The sequence below is a fragment of the Suricata suricatta genome, chromosome 6, assembly GCF_006229205.1.
Source record: "Suricata suricatta isolate VVHF042 chromosome 6, meerkat_22Aug2017_6uvM2_HiC, whole genome shotgun sequence".
NCBI classification, from domain to species: Eukaryota; Metazoa; Chordata; class Mammalia; order Carnivora; family Herpestidae; genus Suricata; species Suricata suricatta.
The window spans coordinates 24,455,416-24,478,919 of NC_043705.1; the positions used below are offsets into that span (position 1 = coordinate 24,455,416).

Consider the following 23,504-nt stretch of genomic DNA (forward strand, 5'->3'; position numbering starts at 1 on the left):
ATGAGAGGGAATGACATATGGCCATTTGTAGGAAAGTGGATGGACCTTGAGGGTGTCATGCTGAGCGAAGTAAGCCAGGCAGAGAAGGACAGAAACCATATGTTTGCACTCATAGGTCTAGCAGGAAAACAGGAGAGACCTAATGGAGAACCAGGGGGAGCGGAGGAGGGAGAGAGAGTTGGGGAGAGAGAGGGATGCAGCACTTGAGAGACTATTGAATGCTGAGAATGAACTGAGGGTCGAAGGGGGCGGGGGGAAAAGAGGTGGTGGTGATGATGGAGGGCACTTAAGGGGAAGAGCACTGGGTGTTGTATGGAAAACAATTTGACAATAAAATATTATGGAAAAAAAAATAAAAGAGTCTTCTGGGGACACCTGGGTGGCTTAGTCAGTTAAACGTCTCACTTTAGCTCAGGTCATGATCTCACAGCTCGTGGATTCAAGCCCCACATCTGGCTCTGTGCTGACAGCTCAGAGCCTGGAGCCTGCTTCAGATTCTGTGTCTCCCTCTCCCTCTGCCTGTCTCTCTCAAAAATAAACATTAATACAATTTTAAAAGAGTCTGCCATTTCCTCTGTCACATTTGACCTGTAAGAAGCTCTTACAATTACAGCTATCTATAATTCCAATTTATGGTCTGTCTGCCAGACTAAAATATAAGTTCTAGGACTTCACTGCTCATTCGTGGCTATTTTCCAAGAACCTAGCACAGTGTTTGGTCCATAGTAAGCAATAAATACTGGTGAATAACTTCACAAGAACCTTCTTTGCTCCCCCCTGCCCCTGGTCTGACTGCCCCTCGTAGGAGCTGGGGAATGTGCAGAAAGCCAAGCAGAACGTGACCGGCTGTGCCTCAGAATAGAAAGCCCCCTCACTCCCTTAGAGACGTACCTGTAGGACTTTCTGGGCTTGCACGTCAACCACGAGGACTCTGTTCAGTGCTGGCTGAGCCACGTAGATGAACCGGTGCCTGACGTTCACTGCCGATGCCCACTGGCAGGGCTGGGTGCCATTTGCTTCCCCTTGAGGACAGATTTCTTCCTGTGAAGGAGACCGGCTGCCATAGATCTTTATCCCTCGTCCCCCCTGCCATGTGTGGGTTCCCTCTCCCCTCTCTTCTGTCCCTCTCTTGGAATCCACAAACATGGCACCCGATTCCTCCAGTGTCACCAGCTTTTCACTTACTCTTCAACTTTCATCCCCTCCCACTTGTGAGGCTGTAAACTCCATTTGTTGGATTTTTCATCTACAGCCTCCAGGCCTCTCCTCTTCTCTTGCATGTGAACCTCCCCCTTCTGCATCCCCATCGTATAGAAAAGTCCTTTCAGTGGCCAGGCTTCCCAAGGAGGGTCCTACCCTTTCTGCTTCCTTAGCACAAAGCCAGCAAGGCTCCCACAGAGCTCAGTACTGACTTCTCAGTTATTAAATTAAACCTGCACCATCTTTTTATTTAAATCTGGGACATCATCTGTGCTATACCTGGCTTCCTTCTCCATCCCAGCAGCAGATCCTGCTCTGTTGCTTAATACTGCTCAGTTTGTCCATCTTGTGTGTCAGAACGTAAGTGATGATCTTCCCTCTCTGAAGTCCACTCTTTTTGCTAATCTCATCCAAACCTGTAGCCTTAAATACCATCTGCATGCTTACAACTCCCAAATTTCTATCTTTAGTTCAAGCCTCTTATCTCAACTCTAGAATTACACAGCCACCCACCTATCTCTGTTTGGCTGTTTGATGTATACCTCAAACTCATGAATCCAAAATCAACTCCCGGTTTTACCTCCCAACCCTGCCCATCCCATTAACAAAATGACAGCCCCGTTGTTTTTCTTCCAGAGACCAAAACCCTTGAGGCCACCTCTGACTCCTTTTTCTCCCTGTACCCTCAGCCCTCATCCAGTGCAAATACATTGAGAATTTGACCTTCCCTCACTGATTCCACCCCCATCACCTGGGCCCAAGTCACATCTGTTATCCGAGTAACTCCTGTAGTGTCTGGGTTGTGCTCCTTGATTCCAACCTGCCCCCTCTCCCCGGCTGTTGTCAATGCAGAAACCAGGGGTTGGGGGGTGGGTGTCACTAGAAGTCCACCCATGTCACTCCCCTTTTCAACACCCTCTACTCCATTAACATTCCCTTCTTGCTCACAATAAGATCCCAGTCTTTCCCGAAGTCTACAGGGCCCTGTCTGGCTCCTGTTCCTCTCTGAACTTCAGCTTTTCCCTCCATTACCCACTGTGTTCCGTGCACATGGCATGCTTTTCTTCCCTTGTGTCATGCTCCTGCCGCAGGCCTTGGGCATGCATTGGCTGTCACCTTTGCTGGGAATGCCCTTCCCCAGATATCTGCACAGTTTATTCCTACATGTGCTTCAGCTCTCTGCCTACGGGCTACCTTATGGAGAGGTCCTCTCTGACCCCTTAATATGGTGCCACCAGGTTCCTTGCTGCATTTGTCATTTGCCACCTTCATGCGTTGATTTGTCTATGTCTTTTTGGTCTCCTCTTCTTTCACTAGATTGCTCCTTGATAACAGGCTCTTTGCTTGGTTCACTGCTGTATCCTTAGCATCTAGTCAAGTGCTTGGCACAGAATGGGTGCCTCTAATACATTTGTTGAATGAATACATGAGTGAAAAGGGGGACCTTGTTTTATCTTTCTTGATATGCATTCTCCTGTTTTTCATCATGACTCTGGTCCTGCTCTGTCTCAGTCTTCCTTGTGGTCCCTCCTACTCTGCCTGTCCCTGAACTATGACCCTCAGGGTTTTGTCCAGAGGCCTACCTCATACCGCTCACCCTTGGTGGTCTGTCTTGTCTACTGCCCTGGCTTTATCCAGTACCCATATGCTGATGGCTCACAGGTCTGTGTGTTTAGCTGAGAGCCACCTTCTCCAGTCCTGGCTTGGTTCTCCCACAGCCCCCTCGTACGTGGCCACCCACCCCTGAGCCGTTCCTCTCCTCCATACCTGCTCCCCTGCTGGGTCGTTTGCTGCAGCTGGCCAGCCAAGACCAAGCATCCTTCCTCCTCCTGTGCGGGCTGCCACACATGAATCACCAATGACTACAGGGACGACCTCCAAATCCCTGAGTTTATCTACTTTCCAGTTCTTTCCTAAGTGACTGCAATAGCTTTGGAGCAGAGCTCTTCTTGCCTTCTACCCTTACCGTTGCCCATCATCATCGTCACATTTGATCCTCACAACGATCCCACTTTACATATGAGAAAAACAGAGGCTGGGAGGCATGAGGTAACTTTCCTAAAGCCACTGAGGCCTCCAGTGACAGAAGTAGGACGGGAGCCCAGGTGTGCTGGTTCAGAAGCCTGTGCCCTTACCTAGTCCACAGATTGCAGCTCACTGGGCAATGGAGAGACTTAGTCCAACAGAGAGGCCCTAGAGAGAAGGCACCAGCCTCCTATTCACTCGGCACTTTTACAAGAGGTTTGCTTTATTGCAACCCTCTTGGGAGGTGTTGGGCATTTTCTAGAATACACTGTTTTTTTGGGACTGTTCCACAGTTTACTGTGGTCTTGTGTTGCTCGATACACACAAGGGACTCTCTTACTGTGTCTTGTCCTAGCTTTTTGGGAAATTTGAGTTGTGGTTGGGATCTGAGCAATTTCCTGCAAGCTACAGGTTCCATATTGCAAATCTATGAGAAATTAGTGCCAATGTGCAATTATTTAAACCTAACTGCCAGAAGTTAACTAGGACCACTCTTTCTAGATGGTTTCATGGCTATTACATGGAAGGAAAATTCATCAGGGGTAGCACTTTTAAAAATGATTAATTTAAGTGAAATAGCCTGGAAAACAGCTGTTCCAAAGCTACCAATGTGAGAAATGCAGCAGCCTGAGACATGCCAACAGCCAGCACGGCACTGCCGCAAGCTGGCTGCAGGAACCTGCCTGGGCCCAGCCCACTTACTCCAGGGGTGCCTGGCCCATCAGAGTCACCAGTTCATTCACTGTGACTCTTCACAGGGAGGGCATGGCGGGCTTGAGATGACTCTTCTGCATAAGTGCCATAGTTCTATCCTCAAGTAGCTAGGATTTGGTGGAAGAGATCATACCTTATGTAAAAAACCACCAACGCAAGGCCAAGTGGGATACCAGTGGGAGAGGCAGATCTGTGGGGTGAGGTAGGGTGAGGTGGGGTGGGGGTGAGGAGGGTTAAGTTGAGGTGAGGTGGGGTAGGGTGTGGTGGGGGGTGAGAAGGGCTAAGTTGGGGTGGGGTGGGGTGAGGTGGGGTGAGGTAAGGTGAGATGGGGTAGGGTGGGGTGAGGAGGGGTAAGTCGGGGTGAGGTGAGGTGGTGTAGGGTAGGGTGCGGTGGGAGTGAAGAAGGGTAATTTGGAGTGGGGTGAGGGAGGTGGGGAAGCAGTCTGGGGACGCCTGTGGACAGGGTCTTGAGGACTAAAAGGGCTTTCCTAGACCTACGACCAGCAATGGTCTCTTCTGCCTCTGTCCATGGATTGCCACTTTGCATTTGGCCTCATACTTTGTAGTGCCTCTGACACTTGGGGCATTCACATGTTTCATGCTCTCTCCCCTGGTTCCCTGGGGGCCCCAGAGAACCTCCAAGGTCACCTCCTCTAGTGACTGGTTGTGGACCCCTTCCTTTTGTCAACTTGGCCTTCCTTAGGTTCTATGACCCATGTACTCCAGGCTTTCTTAAAGCGACTTCTTTTGCCTGTCAGAGAGCCGAGGGCTCTCCAACTCACCATTGCTATTCCACTCCCTGTCCTTCTGGATGTTTCTATGCTTGTGTCCTGTGGACATCTGAAATTCAGCGCATCACAGGCCACTGTCATCTGCTTGTGGAGTACCCAGCACCAGGCTGGGGACGTGGCACATGCCCCAGAGAGTGCTGGGGAATGAACAGTATCCTCCAACCCGCCTCTCCTCCGCAGGGAAGGACACTCTGCTCCTCTCAGCAAGACCCCAGCTTTCCCTCGCCGTCTCTGTTGATCTGACCTGTGATAGCACTAAAATCAACTCAATTCTTCCCATTGCCACTGCCACTGTCTTGATGAGGTCACCGCCATCTCTCCCCTGGTCAATCACAACAGCCTCCTCACCTGCTTCTGTGCATCTAGTCCAGCCCTTCTGATCACTACCCTCACTGGGGCTCTGCACCTGTTCTGATGCAAGCTGATCAGGGCCACGCTTCACATCAAGTCCTCTAGAGGTCCCCAGACCTTTGAAGATACCATTAAAACTCATCAGCTTCAATCCTTGTCTCCTGTCATCCTTTCTCACATCCACACTTCCCTCCAGGCATACAGAGGATCTTCGATTCCCCAGCAGTGACCTGACATCTTATGCCTCTATGTGCCGGGTACATGACATTTCCTTTAGAAATCACCAGTTCCTGCTTGTTCTTCAGACCCGAGCCCAGGGGACACCTGCTCAGGAGCCTTCTCTAACTGTGCCCTCCCCAGTCAGGAGAGGCCTCAGTCCTCAGGATTCCAGGGCCCCGGTATGGCTGGCTGTTCACACCGCTGTGTCCATCCTTTCCCTGTGACCTTGACTTGGAAGCCCTGGGTGTCACCTCAGGCTCTGTGCACAGAAGGGGCTGCCTGAGGAAGGAGTGAGACCTTAAACCCTCGACCACGTGTCCCTTCCTGAGCCCTGGAGTGCATGTGGAGCCCCAGTGCATCTAGCAAATGGAATTTCAGAAACCAAGGGGCACAGTGGTCCAAGACTGATGTTCAGGTTGGTGTTTGTGTAGGATGTAGAAGGGCCCCCGGCACGGAAACTTACGTAGCTCATGAAGATCTTCTCGGTGGGCTTGAGGTGCCTCTGGACCTCACAGTCTGCGGGGTGCAGGCTGGTAATGCCATCGTCCGAGAACACATAGAACATGTTTCCCACGCTGAGGCCTGCGAGGAGCAAACACAGCCACGGTTATGCTACCCCCAGCAGCCAGCCCCCGGACAGGGTCACGTGCCATGACACGCACACATGAAGCCTGCGGTAAAGGCATGAAGCGCAAGTCCGGGTCAAGGTGACGTGAGAGGAGCAAGTGGTGTGTGGGGAGCAAGGGGACAGAGTGCCGGAGGGCTCACAATCACTACAGCCTGTCGAGGGCTCTGCAGGCCCCAGGCTGTCCTTCCAGACACACAGCTCTGCCCTAGGGCACCTGGGGTTGGCCACCAGTACAAGTTTTCAAATACATGACAGCCTTGGCTTTGACATACACGTTCCCTTTCCTATTCTGAAAGTCAGAGTGCTCCTTGTCTGCTTGTCATCCACTAGTCAAATCAGGATGGATCAAACTGTGCCCGAAAAACAAAGGATCTTCTTTTAAAACACATTTACATGGAGCACCACTCCCCAGAATACGGCATCCTGAGAGTGCGGTGGCTGGTCCTCCTTTGTGCCGACTTGGTCCTGCCCTGCCTGTGCCAGAAAACCCTCCTTCAAGACAGGTTGCTCCTACCTCTGCCCTTTCTTTCTTTCCTTTTTAATGTTTATTTATTTTCGAGAGAGAGCGAGCCAGTGAGAGAGAGAGAGCGAGAGAGAGAGAGCGCGAGAGAGAGAGAGAGCGCGAGAGCGAGCGAGCGCGCGCGAGAGAAAGCGAGCGCATGAGAGTAGGAGAGACAGAGAGGGAGACACAGAATCCGAAGCAGACTTCAGGCTCTGAGCTGTCAGCACAGAGTGCAATGCGGGGGGTTGAACCCACGAGCCGTGAGATCCTGACCTGAGCTGTGGCAGCCACATGTCAGGCAACAGAGCCCACAGCCTGGGCGTGCCCGCCCGCCTGCTCCCATCACCACCCACGGCTGTGGTCACATGGGGAGAAACCCTCTCAGACCAGCAGAGAAGGGGCCCTGGGACAGCCAGTTCAGTCTCCTTACTGCAAAGACAAAAGCCCAGAGGTCCAAGGAAGGCAAGGGGCTTGGTCGAGCTGCTTGCATTTATGCCAGAGCTGGGGTTGGACCCTGAGCCCTGCTCTGGGCTCTGTCCCCTCTCCATAAAAGGCAAACATGGCACATAGATGGGTGAGATTTGAGTCTCCCTCCCTTTCTCTTTCTCCCTCACTTCATTTCTCGTGAAGGTAGAATATGAAACAGATTTTCATAGATGCTGAGAAAATCAAATCTATGAAAAACACACTCTTTCCTAGCAGGCTGAGAAAACTGGTGTATGGACTTAACTGACTATAGGGGGCAGTTTTTTAGTGTTAGAAAACAGGAAAACAGGGGCACCTGGGTAGCTCAGCTGGTTGAGCATCTGACTTGATTTCGGCTCAGGTCATGGTTTTATGGTTTGTGGGTTCGAGGCGCATGCACGCTCTGCACTGATAGTGTGTAGCCTGCTTGGGATTCTCTCTCTCCCTCTCTCTCTTTCTGACTGTCTCCTGCTCAAGCGCTCTCTCTAAAAAATAACATTAAAGAATTAAAAACAAAAAGAAAACAATAAAGCAGGCAAATATGAGTCACCATTCTACCTGCTTCCAGGTGCTCTGCAGTCACTTTTCGGGCCTCAAGCTGTTGGTGACTGGGAAGCATCGGTGCCTGTGGTAGACCATGAGGACAGAGGGCCCTGACTCCATGACACAGTCTTAACTGCCTCTGCTTCTGCACTAAGAGGGACTGGGCAGGAGGGCTCCCACCACTGGAAGCGGCCTTACCCCAGCCTCTCAGACGCTAGTAGTGCCTGGGGGCCCCTGCACAGGTCCCAGTGGGGAATCGTGGGGTGCCAGGCAGCCCGTATCCAAGAGCCAGACCAAGCGGCCGCCCATGAGCGCTCGGTCTCTGCTCTTGCAGCATCTTAGCTTTTGGCACTTATTTGCTTTGTCCCCATCTGTCTCGCCTCAGCAGGGACTCCTCTTCCACACATTCTCACCTGGCAAACTTTTCTTGCTCAGACCTAGGGGTCAAAGTCCCTGCAAGAGGGTAGACCCCAGAAACAGCCTCCTGGGGCCTCTTGGGAAATCGCCAGCTCCCTGAAGCAGCCTAACGCTGAAAGCTCAGTGGGCTCCACGCAGGGTTTGCAGCGTGTGAGGTCAAGCATGGCGCCTTGCTCACAGGCAGCAAGGGAGTGTGATGCTCAACAAACACCTGCCTTCCCAGAAGACCCGGCCTCACCATCCAGCCCCCTGAAAGGTTCTGTGTGGGGTCAGCCTCGACTACAGGGAACCCTTGCTTTGGTGTGCCCTTGTCATCCCATTTCTCATGGGGAGACTGGAGGTTCCCTGTGGCCTGAGACCTATTTGTTTTTCTTTCTTTATGTCCCTGTCTCCAGCTTAGAGCGGTCCAGACTGGCCGTGCATGCGGGATGGAAGGTGTTCACGCACCGTGCACAAGCAGGGCGGCACCTGCCAGCCCACAGCCCAAAGGCAGTGTGGTCTTAAGTTGGGGGCCACTGATGGCTGCGCTGCCTATGTCCGAGGGCTTCCTGCATTCTTTGCTGGCCTCAACTTTTGAAACTTGAGCCCCTTCATAATGAAGTCACCTAAGAAAAATACCACCTCTTAAAGACCCACAGCTCTCTGTGTGCATTGTGACCTATGACTAGGTTCAGGCAGCATCAAGGGACAAGTGGCCGTGATGAGCGGCCATTGCTACAACTTATTCTTCCAAGGAATCCTAAGGCTAGTTGGCAGCAGTTCCTCACTTTCCAGGCCCTGCTTCTCTTGTGCTCTCAAGACATACCGTGAGCTGCCATGCCTGACATTCGGGAAACTTCTGAGCATGTGTGTGCATGCACACGCTAGACTCTAGGTAACACCATCTGATGTTCAGGAGGGAAAAATGAGATGGGAAAGATGCTGGTTTTGCAAGAGGGAAATTTAGTGTATAGCCCTGAAATCACATGGTGTGTTCTGCTACCTCTCATACTTCTCTCCCACAGCATGTCCGCTGAAGCAGAGAACAAGTTACCTCCAGGTGGTCTGAACTCTGCTCTGGTGGACGGGGTGCACTGGGCTGAAGTCCACAAATACACGTGCACCCCAAGCCGTGACTCAGGCTCTAAACCCCAGCTCTGACATCGGCCTATTTTTTGAACCACATGAGATTGTCAGGGTTAGACTGTTTGTGATGTATTAAAATGACAGTATTTTTATGGTCCTGTGTAACACTGGAAGACAGATCAATATAAAATTAAAAATTCTATTCATTTCAAAAACATACATGTAAACATACATTTACAGAAGTCAGGGTGGCTTTTTTCTTTGGCATTTCCTCAAAGTATAAACTAAACCCCAACACCAGCACTTGCTCCGGGAAAAAAGTTGAAAGCCTATTCTGACCAGGAGCCCCCGCCAAGTAGTCTCCTTCAGTGAGGAGTTTCAAATAGTTTTAGATGGCAGCATTCCGCTTTTAAGTTCTAATGGACTGGAGTCCGTTCAAGACACTAGCAGGTTTTGAATCTCCTTCTCAGTGTGTGCCATTTGAGTTTGACATTGACCTCTGTCCCTCCCATCTGATCCAACCTGTGGACCCCGACTTGTGAGGACTGCTTGGTGTCTAGAAAAGTGGAGGGCGGCTCATGGAAAGATGGCTCATAATGGAAGGGTGAACACAGGTGATCACAAGCACAACAGAACAAGCAAGCTTGGTACCTTCCTCTCGCCACAGAATGTTTGCAACTACAGCGTCAGAGACGAGGAAGGCAGGAACATGATTGAGGGAAGGAAAAAAGAACAAAGTAATATCAGAATCTTGACTGTAAGGATTCCGTTGCTGGACACACTGCTACCTAGCCCATCACGTATAGAGTCTGCACTGCTCACTGCCCTGGCAACAACACTTTGGCGGGGCTCTGGACATGGTCATGGTTCCAGGTCTCGGGACTCTTGTGACTTCTACTGCATCTTTGCAGTCAGGTCCCAGGATCCCAGGAGCAAATGGGCTCCTCCACGTCTGTGGCTGACACTAGTGAACAACACCTCTGCCACAGCTCCTGGATTACTTCCAGAAGCCATGCTGAGTTTCAAGTAGGATTCTCTTAGGAAGACCATCTGAAACACTTCTGATTATCTCGGTGGATGATGAAGACTCAGCTTGGAGTCTTTGAACAAGGGAACGAGACCACGTCTATCACCCAGGTCCATGAAATCGTACCTGCAGAGCCACTTGGGGGCAGTGGCTATAAGGAGGGCACACGGGGCATGCTGGGTAGGCTCTAATCCCTGGAGTATAAAGGTTATTTGCACATGTGTGCCCAGGCCAGTTCCTGGGGCATAGTGGGATGGCAGCCTGTGATACAATTCATGAGCTGGCATCTATCTAGTCTATCATATATGGCGTCTGCACCAGTGGCTGGTGGGTGGATAGTATGAGGAATTCTGTGGGGGAGGGGCAGAGGCTCCCGTCATACATGTGACAGGCAGAACTGGGGCTAGGATATGTGAGCTTTTTTGTGGTCCTGGGCTCTGTCTGCTGTTTTGGGTAGGTTGCCAGGGAAGGTCGGCTCACCTTTGGGCGGCCTCTGCTCCCAGTTTTGAGCACAGAAGCATATGGGGTTTACCCCTGTCTTCAGGGGCTTGTGGTGGATGGCTGTGGCTCTAGTCGGTTGGTACCCTTGCACCTGAAGCCTCCCAACCAGCTCAATGAGGAGCTCAAAGGAAAGAGCGGACTCACGGGTCTTTCTAGCGGAGTCTTCGATGAAAAGAGACGAGATATCCTCGTCCACACCCACTTCATTTTTGGCAATGCAGGTATAGGCCCCTGTGTCTTCATACCGGACACTGCCGATGTGGAGTTCGCTCCCGTTGGCTGGGGGAAGGACAGTGCTCAGTATGGCCTACTCAGCTGGGGACCCCGCCCCGCCCCGTCCCATTCCATCCCCCTTCTATTCAGTGCTGAGGTTGGAAACACAGCCCCTCGGCAGGGCTGAGGGCAGCGACAACTGTGATACACGCCGCTGGGAAGGGCTGGAAATAACTGAGGGTGGCATGGGACCAGACTGGCAGCTTGTCATCACTGTGCTCAAAAAGCCCGCAAGACTTGTGTGAGCCCAGATAGCAGCAAAATTGGGGAGAAATTTGCTCACTTCCAGCATGTCTGACTTAGAAACAAATCATGCGTCTCATTTCCATTCCTGGGGAAATTGTCAGCTAGAACTTGACGAGAATAACACGGAGACACCGGGGCAGTTCTTACCCAAAAGAGAGAGCTGTTTCGACATCTGGGTTGAGACGTCCATGCCATTTTTCAGCCAAGTGATTCTGGGCATAGGAATGCCCTCTGCGTGGCACCTCAGACTGGCTGCCACGCCGGGCTCCTGTGCCTGGGTCTCTGGATACACACGGATGACTGGCGGGACTGTGGATGAAGTTGGCACTGGTCAGAGAGAGCCCCTGCCTGGCCTTGGGCCTGTGCTCTGGCCCCGAGACCTGCTCCAGAGGGGTGAACCGACAGGCGACTCTGGAGTTCTTTTTGTAACCCACTTACCCTCATCCCGTTCAGCAACTCAAGCCCTAAAAGAAAGGGCTATAAAATGCGTTGTAAGCAATAAACACGTCAGCCTTTGTACCCTGTAATTCATGGCTTGCATCATTATTCTAAATATGATCAGAGAGACATCCAAATATTTAATGCTATTCAGCTGCTACATGTAAAGAGCAACAGCCGCAGCAAATTTATTTCTAAATGATTAAAATTCAGATATATTATTTCTGTTATGGGAAAGCCATTGGACACGGGCTTAATTTTTTGCAGGAAGTGCTTCACAAAGCACTTATGGTCACTGACTGGCAGGGCTGCTAATTACATCACCACTCTGGGGAAGGCCATTGATCATTCCACTGGATCACTGTTATTTCTCCACTTCTTACCCCTGCACCATGGATGAAAGGCAAGCGTGCCTTGTGTAGCTCATCCATGAGCCCTGTCAGTCAAGTTCAGGGCCAAGGACATGACTGTCCCACTCATCAGAAAAAACATGGGTGGGCAAGGTGTCAGCGCCCACCACAGATCACTGGCCTTTCTTACTTGGGCTGTCTGTGGGGGAGGTGCCTGGAGGAAATGAAGGCTGTTTGGAGCATCTTCCCTCCTCCCCCTAGCTTTGGGCCCGGGACATCAAATAATTATCATTTTCAGTGAAATTGAGGGCTCTTACTTATCCATGTATTTTACTCTACATACTTCCTAAACAGGTTTCTGAGAGTTTATGTAAAGACACCTGGATATTAAACTCAACACACACCTTGTGGAAAGGTGGACGATGGCTTCTTCCTGAAACAGGCCACTATATTTTCCCAGAGGTATCTGGAAGCCCCTATTGTCTGAGAAAAGAAAGCATCCCAGTACTTTAGGATGGAGATTTTTCTTGGGACCTGAGGCAGAACACACTGATGTTTATGTAGAAGAAGGCTGCTGGTGATCCCAGAATGTGAGCAAGTTGTCCAGTGATCTGTGTGTGGCTGGGATGAGGAAAAAAAAAATTCCAGTGTCCCATGAGACAGACTGTGCAATTCCTCTCAAAACTCCTTGGGAACCTACTAATAATCTCATCAAGTCAGTCTGCGTCTCTTTCTTTTTTTTTTTAATTTGTTTTATATTTTTTATTTATTTTTGGGAGACAGAGAGCCAGTGCAAGCGGGGGAAGGTCAGAGAGAGAGAGGGAGGTACAGAATCAGAAGCAGGCTCTAGGCTCTGAGCTAGTTGTCAGCATAGAGCCCGACACAGGGCTCGAACCCATGAACCGTGAGATCATGACCTGAGCTGAAGTCGGATGCTCAACCGACTGAGCCCCCCAGCCCCCCCCCCCCCCAGTCTGAGTTTCAAGTCTTTTCTCTGGTTCACCCATGAGGCAGAGCTGGGGGAATGAGAAAGCCAAATGGACAACCAGTAAAGGGCACGAGCCCCCCTTCAGAACAGCCCAGAGCTGTTTCCATAACAAGAGTTCAGAGGCGCCCTGTGACAACCACATAGAGACCTAATAGTAAGATAATCCGAGTCATTTCCCAGGTTCTCTTTGTTGGTGGTTCTGGGGGAGAGTTCCAGGTGTGCAGACCAGGCCACTGAGCTGGAGGAGGTAAACAGGGCTCTAGGAAAGGCACATCTGGAGGGCAGCTTAAAACATGAAAGTCAGTCTCCCCTTTCTGACTCTTATTTGTTCAACGAGGAAAGAAATAGCAACTCACCTAGATAATTTCCTTACACTGTGAATTTGGTAGAGGGAGAAACAGGCTAGATTATAGAGTTTTGGTCAGGAGGGTGTAATTCAACAGTAGAGAGATAGAACTGGGGGGCCTAGGAGCATTGTAAGTAGGGAGTTGGAGAGTGTGACAGAACACCCGGAGTTCTACAATGTATGTGGCCATGACCTGGGAGTTAATAAACCTGGGCTCTTGCTAGATCACCATTTATTTATACAAGCCTGCCTAGCAGACATAAAGTAAATTTAAAGAAGGCGAGGGAAGAATCAATAGAGAAAGAAGCAGAAATGACTGAATCAATTAGTCAAAAAAGAATACAACTGACAAATAAATCTAAGACCTGGATGTCTGCAAAAATCAGTAAGCCAAATTTCTGGCAAGTTATATCAATGAAAAAAAAATAGAGAAATAAGACAGGGAATTAAAAAATATAAAAATATAGGGGTGCCTGGGTGGCTTAGTCGGTTAAGCATCTTAACTTCAGTTTCAGGTCATGATGTCATGGTCTGTGAGTTTGAGCCTTACATTGGACTCTGTGCTGCATCTCAGAACCTGGAGTCTGCCTTGGATTCTGTGTCTCCCTCTCACTTTCTGCTCCCTTACCCACTTGTGAGTGGGTGCTCTCTCAAAAATAAATAAACGTTAAAAAAATTTTAAAGAAAGCCATAATCAATTACAGGTAATATGAAAATCCCAATGAAATCGATCACTTAAAAGGAAACCTTACCCTTACTGATTAAGAACTCTAACAAAGTGGGCATACAAGGAATGCACCGCAGCATAATAAAGGGTGTATATGACAAGCCCACAGGTAGCATCAGACTCAATGGTGAAAAGCTGGGAGCTTTTCCTGCAGGATAAGGAATAAGGCAACTATGTCCACTCTCACCACTTTTATGCAACATAGTCCTGGAAGTTCTAGCCACAGCAATAGGCAAGAAAAAGAAATAAAAAGCAGCCAAATTGGAAAGGAAGAAGTAAAACTGTCACTATTTGCAGATGCCATAATACTAAATATGGAAAACCCTAAAGACTCCACCAAAAACCTGCTAGGACTAATAAATGAACTGAGTAAAATTGAAGGATACAAAATCAACAAACGGAAATTGGTTGCTTTTCCATACACTAATACCAGCTGTCAAACAGAGAAATTCAGAAAACAATCCCAGAATGACTGGGTGGCTCAGTCGTTTAAACACCTGACTCTTGATTTTGGCTCAGGCCATGGACTCATGGTCCTGAGATCAAGCCCTGTGCTGGGCACTGCACTGAGAGTGTCGAGCCTGCTTGAGCTTCTCTCTCCCCACCCCCACCCCCTTCCCCCCTCACACTTTCTCTGTTTCTCAAAAGAAAAAAAACTTAAAAAAAAATTACATTTACGATTACATCAAAAAGAATAAAATATCTAAGAATAAACTTAACCCAAAAGCTAAAAGACGTGTAGTCTGAAAACCATAAGACTTTGATGAAAGAAACTGAAGACGACATGAATAAATGGAAAGACAGTCCATGCTCATGGACTGGATGAATCTATCATTGTTAAAATGTCTGTACTACCTAATCTACAGATTCAGTGCGGTCCCCATGAAAATGTCAAAGGGACTGTTAGTAGAATTAGAAAAGACCCAAATAAACAAAGCAATCTTGAGAAAGAAGAAAACTGAAGGTTTCACCCTCCCCGATTGCAAACTATACTATAAAACTATAGTAATCCAAATAGGATGCTACTGGTGCATGCGTGCGTACACACACACACACACGCACGCACACACGCACACGGCCCATAGATCAATGGTTCTATTGAACTATAGGAATAGTGCGGAGGGCCCCCTGTACAAACAGCCACTGTAGCTCAGGTCGTGCCAAAGAAGGCAGTAATACACAATGGGGAAAAGACAGTGTCTTCAATAAATAGTGCTGGGAAAACTGGACAGCTGCACACCAAAAAGCCAAACAGGACCACTATCTTACACCATATACAAAAACAGACTCACAATGTATTACAGACTTGAATGTAAGACCTGAAGCCAAAAAACTCCTAGAAGAAAATACAGGTGGTAAGCTCTCTGACATCAGTATTAGCAATCATTTATGGACCAGTCTCTTCAGGCAAAGGGGGGCGGGGAACAAAAGTTAAACAAAATCAACACATGGGATTATATCCAACTAGAAAGCATTTGCACAGCAAAGGAAACCATCAACAAATGAAAAGGCAACCTACCACATGGGAGAGGATATTTGCAAATCCCACATCTGATAAGGAGTTAGTATTCAAAATATATAAACACCTATACAATTTAATTAAAAAATCCACAAATAACCCAATGAAAAAAATGGGCAGAGGACTTGGTTAGATATTTTTATGAAGAAGACATACAGATGGCTGACGGGCATATGAAAAGATGCTCACCACCACTCATCATCAAGGAAATGCATGGGGAAAAGACAGTGTCTTCAATAAATAGTGCCCCAAAGCGCCATGAGATAACATCTCATACCTGTCAGAAGGGCTAATCTCAGAAACTCAAGAAACAACTGTTGGCAAGGACGTGGATTAAAAGAACCCCCACAAAATGTTGGTACAAGTTGAGGCAGCCACTATGGAAAACAGAACGGAGGTTCGTCAAAGTTGCAAGTTACCATATGATCCAGCAATTTCACTTCTGGTTATTTATCTGAACAGAACAAATACACTGATCTGAAGAGATATATGCACACTGATGTTCACTGCCGTGATATTTACAATAGCCAAGATATGGAAGCAACTTAAGTGTCCATCAATGGAGGAATGGATAAGGAAGATGAAGCATATATACAGTAGAACATTACTCGGCCCGACCTGAGCTGAAGTCGAACCTATAAAAGATTTTTTAAAAAATATTTTATTGTCAAATTGTTTTCCATACAACACCCAGTGCTCCTCCCCTCAAGTGCCCTCCACCACCACCACCACCCCTCCTCCCCCCTCTCCCCTCCCCCTAAAAGATTCTTAAATATAGAGAATAAACAGAGTTGCTGGAGGGGAGGTGGGTGGGGGGATGGGCTAGATGGGGGATGGGCATGAAGGAGGGCACTTGTTGGGATGAGCAGTGGGTGTCACATGTAAGTGATGAATCACTAAATTCCACTCTTGTAATCATTATTGCATTATATGTTAACTAGCTTGGATTTAAATAAAAAATTTTTAAAAATTTTTAAAAAGTTGCATTACTTGGCCCTAAAAAAGAATATGACCTAGTACCTGAAGGGTATTATGCTAAGAGAAAGAAGAGAGAGTGAAATCTGACAGAGAAAGACATACTATATGAATTCACTTATACGTGGAATCTAAAAAAATGAAACAAGTGAACAAACAAAACAAAGCAGAAACAGACTCATTGATACAGGAAAAACACTGCTGGTTACCAGAGCGGAGATGCATTGGGGAGTGGGCAAAGCAGGTGAAGGGGATGAAGAAGTGCAAACTTCCAGTTATAAAATCAGCCAGTCAAGGGGATGTAAGAGACAGCAGAGGGAATATCGTCAATAATATCATAACCTCCACACTTGGTTAAGTAGATTCATCAAGGGGACCATTTCATAACATACCAAACTATTGAATTACTATGATGTACTACTGAAACAAATAGGGTATTGTGTGTCAATTATACTTCAAGAAAAAAAGAACTTAAAAGTATCAACAAGATTAGTCAAGAAGAGAATATTTAAGAAACTTTCAAGGGCTACTTTTCAGTTATGCTAGATGAATGGGTCCTAAGAGATCTGCAGAGCATATGGCCTACAGTCAACAATACTGTACTGTACATTTAAAAATCCATTAAAAGGGTAGATCTCATGTTACAGATTTTTACCGAATTAAAAAAAAAGAGATGTGCTAGATATACACAGCAGTATATTACTCAGCAATAAAAAAGAATGAAATCTTACCATTTGCAACTATGTGAATGGTATTATGTTAAGCGATATTAGTCAGTTGGGGAAAGACAATTATCCTATGTCTCCACTCTTAAGACACAAAACAGATGAACATGAGGGAAGGGCAGCAAAAAGAATATAAAAACAGGGAGGGGAACAAAAATGTAAGAAACTCTTAAATATGGAGAACAAACAGAGGGTTACTGGAGGAGTTGTTGGAGGGGGGATGGGCTAAATCGGTAAGGGGCATTAAGGAATCTACTTCTGAATCATTGTTGCACTAGAGCTAACTAATGTGGATGTAAATTTAAAAAATTAATTAAAAAATAAAAATAAAAAAATGGAAAAAGGGGACACATGGAAATGTTTGGAGGTGATGAATATGTATATTACCTAGATCATGACACTATTGTGGGTGCATACGTGTGTCTATGTTCAAACTCAAACTGTATACACTGAGTATGTATAGTTTTGTGAATCAATCATACCTCAATCATGTTGTTGGAAAAAAAAGGAGTGCTACCAGCCCAAAGTCACGCTGAGTAGTTTCATAGGAAGGTTCTTTCCTATGTTTAAGGAGTGGATAATTCCTAGGGTGCATGATGGAGAAGAGGTTGCAAATTATGTCATGAAGCTAGTATAACCTGGACACTAAAACCCGCCAAAGAGAGCACAAAAAGAGGACTACAGCCCTAACTCACTTAGGACTAGATGTACCCAAATCCCAAGTCTAGCATGGTGTTAAAAGAGGTACTGTGACCAAGTATAACATGTTTCAGAGGCTAACTATCAGGAAATCTATAATTAATCACATCCAAAATCAAAGGCAATCAAAAAGGAAAAAACAATTTGATTCTCTGGCTAGACGCTGAAAGGGCTTTTGAAAAAAATTCAAATTCAATTTTTGGAGGGGGAAGAAAGCCTCAATAAAATAGGAACAAAATGATACTCACTTCCTACAATGAAGAATATCTCTATAAAAAGAAGAAACAGCACCATTCTTTTCAGAATCGTGAAACATTAAGTGGGAAAAAAAAGAAAAAGTGGAAAGGTAGGAAGGCAATATCAGACTCTCAACATTATACTGGGTGTGATTGTCAACTGAAGGCAGGAAATGAGAAGCACAAATATTAAAAGGCTGGAGAGAAAAAGATATTTTTCCCTGGATATGCTCCAGATGATGAACCCCAAAGTAGTAAGTTTTAATAAGTGAGTGCATAAGGGTACCAGTACCAGAACATACAAAACCAATAGCTTAATTACTTACTGACAGCAATCAGACAGAAAATACAGTGGACCTAAGTGAAAAAAATGGTGAAATCTCACTGAGGACATAAAAAAGGACTTGAATAAGTGGAGAGATACGTTCTAGGATAGGAAGATTTACTATGGTTAAGAAAGGAGAAACCCCAAATTAAGCCACACCTTTAATCTAATTCTAATTAAAATCAGTTGGTGAGGTCTTACCAAAACACTTCTGAAACCCAGAAAAAAATGTGCAAGAACAGCTGAAGACATTTTGAAAAACAACAGTGATGATGGGAATTTTTTGATACCAGATATTATCAACTTGGACAATAGCAAACGCTGCATGGCAGGGGTCGGGGAGGGGGTGGGAAGGGAGGCAGGAGGCACAGAGGACTGCTGAGGGAATGCCCTCCCACATCAGGCACCACATTAATGGTCTGGATTGGTTTTAAAAAGCTCTGTCAATTCATCATATACAGCCAACATTTATTAAATACCACCCAAGTGGCCAGCATGAGGGACAGAGCAGTGAATAAAAATGGCCCAATCCACATTTCCGTGGAGCTTTCTGTCCCAGGGAAGGTGATTACACAATGAACTCCAAATGTGATAAGTGTTACCAGTTGGGGGAGCTTTTGGGGTCCGGGGACAGGGGTCTGGGAAGACTTACAGGCAGAAGCCACTCTCCACCTCAAAAAGGAAATACTGACCTTCCTTATACTTGTGGTGCCTGTCCCTTGGTTGATGGGAGGTGTGTCTATTGATCTGGGAAATCGAAATTGGTGGTATGTTGGGGCACCTAGGTTGCTCAGTTGGTTAAGCATTTGACTTCAGCTCAGGTCATGATCTCATGGTTCATGGGTTCAAGCCCCACGTCTGGCTCTGGGCTGACAACTAGCTCAGAGCCTGGAGCCTGTCTTCGGATTCTGTGTCTCCCTCTCTCTCTGACCCTCCCCTGCTCATACTGTCTCTCTCTCTCAAAAATAAAGAAAAGATTAACAAAAATTGGTGGTATGCGGACCGGCTTCTTCAGATAGATGGTCACTGGTCAGTACCAGCCTTGAAGACCGTCCTTTGCCTCGGCCCTGACCTTTGACACCATCTTTGGACCCATTAAGTTTTCTTATTTATTGGGAGAGGAGCCAACATGGCAGAGAAGAAGGGAGCTCTATAAACTTCGTCTGCCCCATCTATTGAACTGAGAGGACATTACACTCATCAGCAAGAGTGGAAGGAGAAAATGCAGACTCCAGAAAGAAGACAACCTCAAAGATGCCTGAGTGAGTGAGTGCGAACTGGGGAGATTGGAAAATGGGCCAGCCTGAGGTGGGAGCCCCAGCCCAACACAGGGAAAGTATGTGGAGCCCCAGAGCCCCTGAGAGACAAAGGGAAGAGAAAGAGAAACTGAACACGCTCATAGTACTCTCTCTAGAGAAGAGATAAAGAACATTTAACCGGTATGGAGAGAAAAACTCTCCATATATAACCACTGGGCAGCACAAATCCCAAATCTGGGTGACACAAGGGAAAAACAGCCCCCACCCCTACGTGATCCTGGCAGGGAGTTGGCTGCGGCGGGGGCGTGCACTTCGGCTGCAGCTGCGGGGAGGGTGCACCTCGTTTGCACAGCGTATCTTGCCTCCAGCAGTGGCAGCGTGAATCCCGGCAGGCACCAAGAGAAAGTGCTCCCTTCCTCTACGAGATCCCAGCTAAGAAGCCAGCCGCCAAAGCGAGTACATGTCATCTGTGGTAGCATAAAAGTGCATGGACTAGGATTTTGAAGCAAGGTGGGCCTGGAAAATACAGCTTGGCTCAGATGTGGCACAGGGAGCTCGGACTCCTAAGAGTGGCCTGCAGCACTTAGTTCTGGCAGGGCCTCCGAGAGCAGCCCCCCAAGACCTATGTACACCAAACCACGCCTATCCACGAGGGGGAGCTGCTGCTTTTTTGGTACTTATTTATTATTATTATTATTATTACCTTTTTTACTCTTTTTAAAATAAAAAAAATTTTACTCCTTATTTTCCTTTTTCCTTTCTCCCCCCTCTTTTTCTCTCTTGCCATCCAGATATATTCTCCCTTATCTCATCCTTATCTCTCCCCTCGACTGGTTATACACTTTTAGACTGTCCATTGTCCTTTGTTGTCTCTACCCCCCTTTATTTTTTTCTTCTCTTTTCTTCTGTTTCCTCTCCCTTCCTTTTCTTCCTTTCTCCCTTTTAATTTGTTTGTTTGATTTGTCTGTGTGTTTGCATTCTTCTGTTCCCTTGTCTGTTTTCCTTCTCAGGGCTACCCCAAGAAACAAGCCAAAGTATGCATGACGGAGAGTCCCAAATATTGCTGAGTAGGGAAATAAAATAAACAAAGGCACAACAAGAGAAACTGAGAGACACCATTAAAAGAACATTTCCTGAAGTGACAGGCACTGGACAGTCAACAAGCCTCCTTTAACAGGGCAATACTAACAGGTGCACAGTGCATGACGAGATTTTAAAACTAACAAGAGACAAAAAGCTAGCCAAAATGACAAAACAAAAGAACTCTCCCCTAAAGAAACTCCAGGAAGAAGTCACAGCCACAGAACTGCTCAAAACAGATCTAAGCAACATAACTGAACAAGGATTTAGAACAATTGTCATAAAATTAATCACTGGGCTTGAAAAAAGCATCAGAGAATCTACTGATACAATGACTAGGGACTTTCAAAATAGGTGTGACAAGTTAAAAAAGGATATAAATGAGGTGAATAATAAAATGGAGGTGGTCACCTCAAGGATTGAAGAGGCATAGAGAAGAATAGGTCAATTAGAAGACACAGTTACAGCAAAAGAGGGAGCAAAAAAAAAAAAAAAAAAAAAAAAAAAAGACAGAGAAAGTGATCCAGGAGCAGGAAAGGAGATTTCGAGACCTGAGTGATATAATCAAACAGAATGACATCCATATCACAGGAATTCGTGAAGAGGAAGAGAGAGAGAGAGGTCCTGAAGAGATACTAGACCAAATTATAACTGAGAATTTCCTGAATCTGGGGAGAGAAGTAGATGGTCAAATTCAAGAGGCACAAAGAACCCCCTTAAGACGTAATTTTAATCGACTTTCGGCACAACATATCATAGTGAAACTGGCAAAATATAAAGAGAGAATTCTGAAAGCATCTAGGGAAAAAAGGGTCCTAACATACAAAGGGAAACCTATCAGAGTGGTTACAGACCTACCTAATAAAACTTGGCAGACCAGGAAGGAATGGCAGGAAATCTTCAATGTGATGAACAGAAAAAACATGCAGCTAAGAATCCTTTATCCAGCAAGCCTGTCATTCAAAATAGAAGGAGAGATAAAGGTGTTCCCAAATAAACAAAAATTGAGAGAACTCATCACCACCAAACCAGCCCTGCAAGAAATCCTAAGAGGGACTCTATGAGGGAATTGTTGCAAAGAATACAAGGTACCAGAGACACCACTACAAACATGAATTGTATGGAGAACACAATGAATCTAAACCCACAATTTTCAATAATAACACTGAATGTAAATGGACTGAATGCTCCAACCAAATGACACAGGGTAGCAGAATGAATAAAAAACCAAAATCTATTTGCTGTCTATAAGAGACTCATTTTAGACCTGAAGACACCTTCAGATTGAAAGTAAGGGGATGGAGAAATATCTATCATGTGACTGAATGCCAAAAGAAAGCCAGAGTACCCATGCTTTTATCAGACAAACTAGACTTAAAGTAAAGGCAGTAACAAAAGATGAAGAAGGACATTATATAATAATTACAGGGTCTCTCCATCAGGAGGAGCTAACAATTATAAATATCTATGCACCAAATTCGGGAGCGCCCAAATACATAAAACAATTAATCACAAACAGAAACAATCTTATTGATAAGAATGTGCTAATTTTGGGGACCATTAATACTCCACTGACAGCAATGGATAGATCAACCAGACAGAAAATCACTAAAGAAATAATGGACCTGAATGACACATTGGAACGGACAGAATTAATAGATATATTTAGAACTCTGCATCCTGAAGGTAGGAAATTCACCTTCTTCTTGAGTGCACATGGCACCTTCTCCAAGATAGAGCACACACTGGGGCATAAAGCAGCCCTCCATAAATATAAACAAATTGAGATCATACCATGCACACTTTCAGATCACAATTCTGAAATTAACCATAGGAAAAAGTCTGGAAAACCTCCAAAAATGTGGAGGTTAAAAACCACCTTACTACAGAATGTTCGGGATAGTCAGGCAATTAGAGAAGAAATTAAAAAATATATGGAAACAAATGAAAATGAAAATACAACAATCCAAACTCTCTGGGACACAGCAAAGGCAGTCCTAAGAGGAAAGTATATTGCAATCCAGGCCAATTTCAACAAACTAGAAAAAGAGCAAATTCAAAATCTAACAGAGCACCTAATCTAGCAAGAGCACCTCAAACCCAGCAGAAGAAATAAAAAAAATCAGGGCAGAAATAAACAATATAGAATAAAAAAAAAAACAGTTGAGCAGATCAATGAAACCACGAGTTGGTTCTTTGAAAAAATAAACAAAACTGATAAACCTCTAGTCAGGCTCCTTAGAAAGACAAGAGAGAGCACCCAAATAGACAAAATCATGAATAAAAATGAATCTTTACAACCAATCCCTTAGAAATACAAGCAAGCATTAGCGATTATTATTAAAAACTATATGCCAACAAACTGGACAATCTAGAAGAAATGGACAAATTCCTAAACATACATGCACTATCAAAATTCAAATGAGAAGAGATAGAAAGCATCAATAGACTGATAACCAGTGAAGAAATCAAATCTGTTATCAAAAATCTCCCAATGAATAAGAGCTCAGGGCCAGATGGCTTCCCAGGGGAATTCTACCAGACATTTAATTTTTTTTAATGCTTTTTTTAAAATTTATTTTTGAGAGACAGAGAGAGACAGCTGGAGCAGGGGAGGGTTAGAGAGAGAGGGAGACACAGAGTCTGAAACAGGCTCCAGGCTCTGAGCTAGCTGTCAGCACAGAGCCCGATGCGGGGCTCGAACCCACGAACTGTAAGATCTGACCTGAGCCGAAGCCGGATGCTTAACCAACTGAGCCACCCAGGCGCCCCATCTACCAGACATTTAAAGCAGAGCTAATACCCATTCTTCTCAAACTATTCACAAAATAGAAATAGGAGGGAAACTTCCAAACTCATTCTACAAAGCC

At 46.2% G+C, this 23,504-nt stretch overlaps 1 protein-coding gene across 1 annotated transcript in view; it reads right to left on the reverse strand.

The window, feature by feature from the left end:
• FSTL4 (follistatin like 4) overlaps positions 1 to 23,504 on the reverse strand; it is a 526,907-nt gene that overhangs the window by 17,121 nt on the left and 486,282 nt on the right. The window contains exons 10-14 of the mRNA XM_029941169.1: positions 11,115 to 11,276; positions 10,593 to 10,727; positions 9,572 to 9,598; positions 5,764 to 5,882; positions 892 to 1,041 (exon numbers count right to left, since the gene is read on the reverse strand). Coding sequence (XP_029797029.1) covers positions 892 to 1,041; positions 5,764 to 5,882; positions 9,572 to 9,598; positions 10,593 to 10,727; positions 11,115 to 11,276 — 593 coding nt within the window. The remainder of the gene's footprint in view (positions 1 to 891; positions 1,042 to 5,763; positions 5,883 to 9,571; positions 9,599 to 10,592; positions 10,728 to 11,114; positions 11,277 to 23,504) is intronic.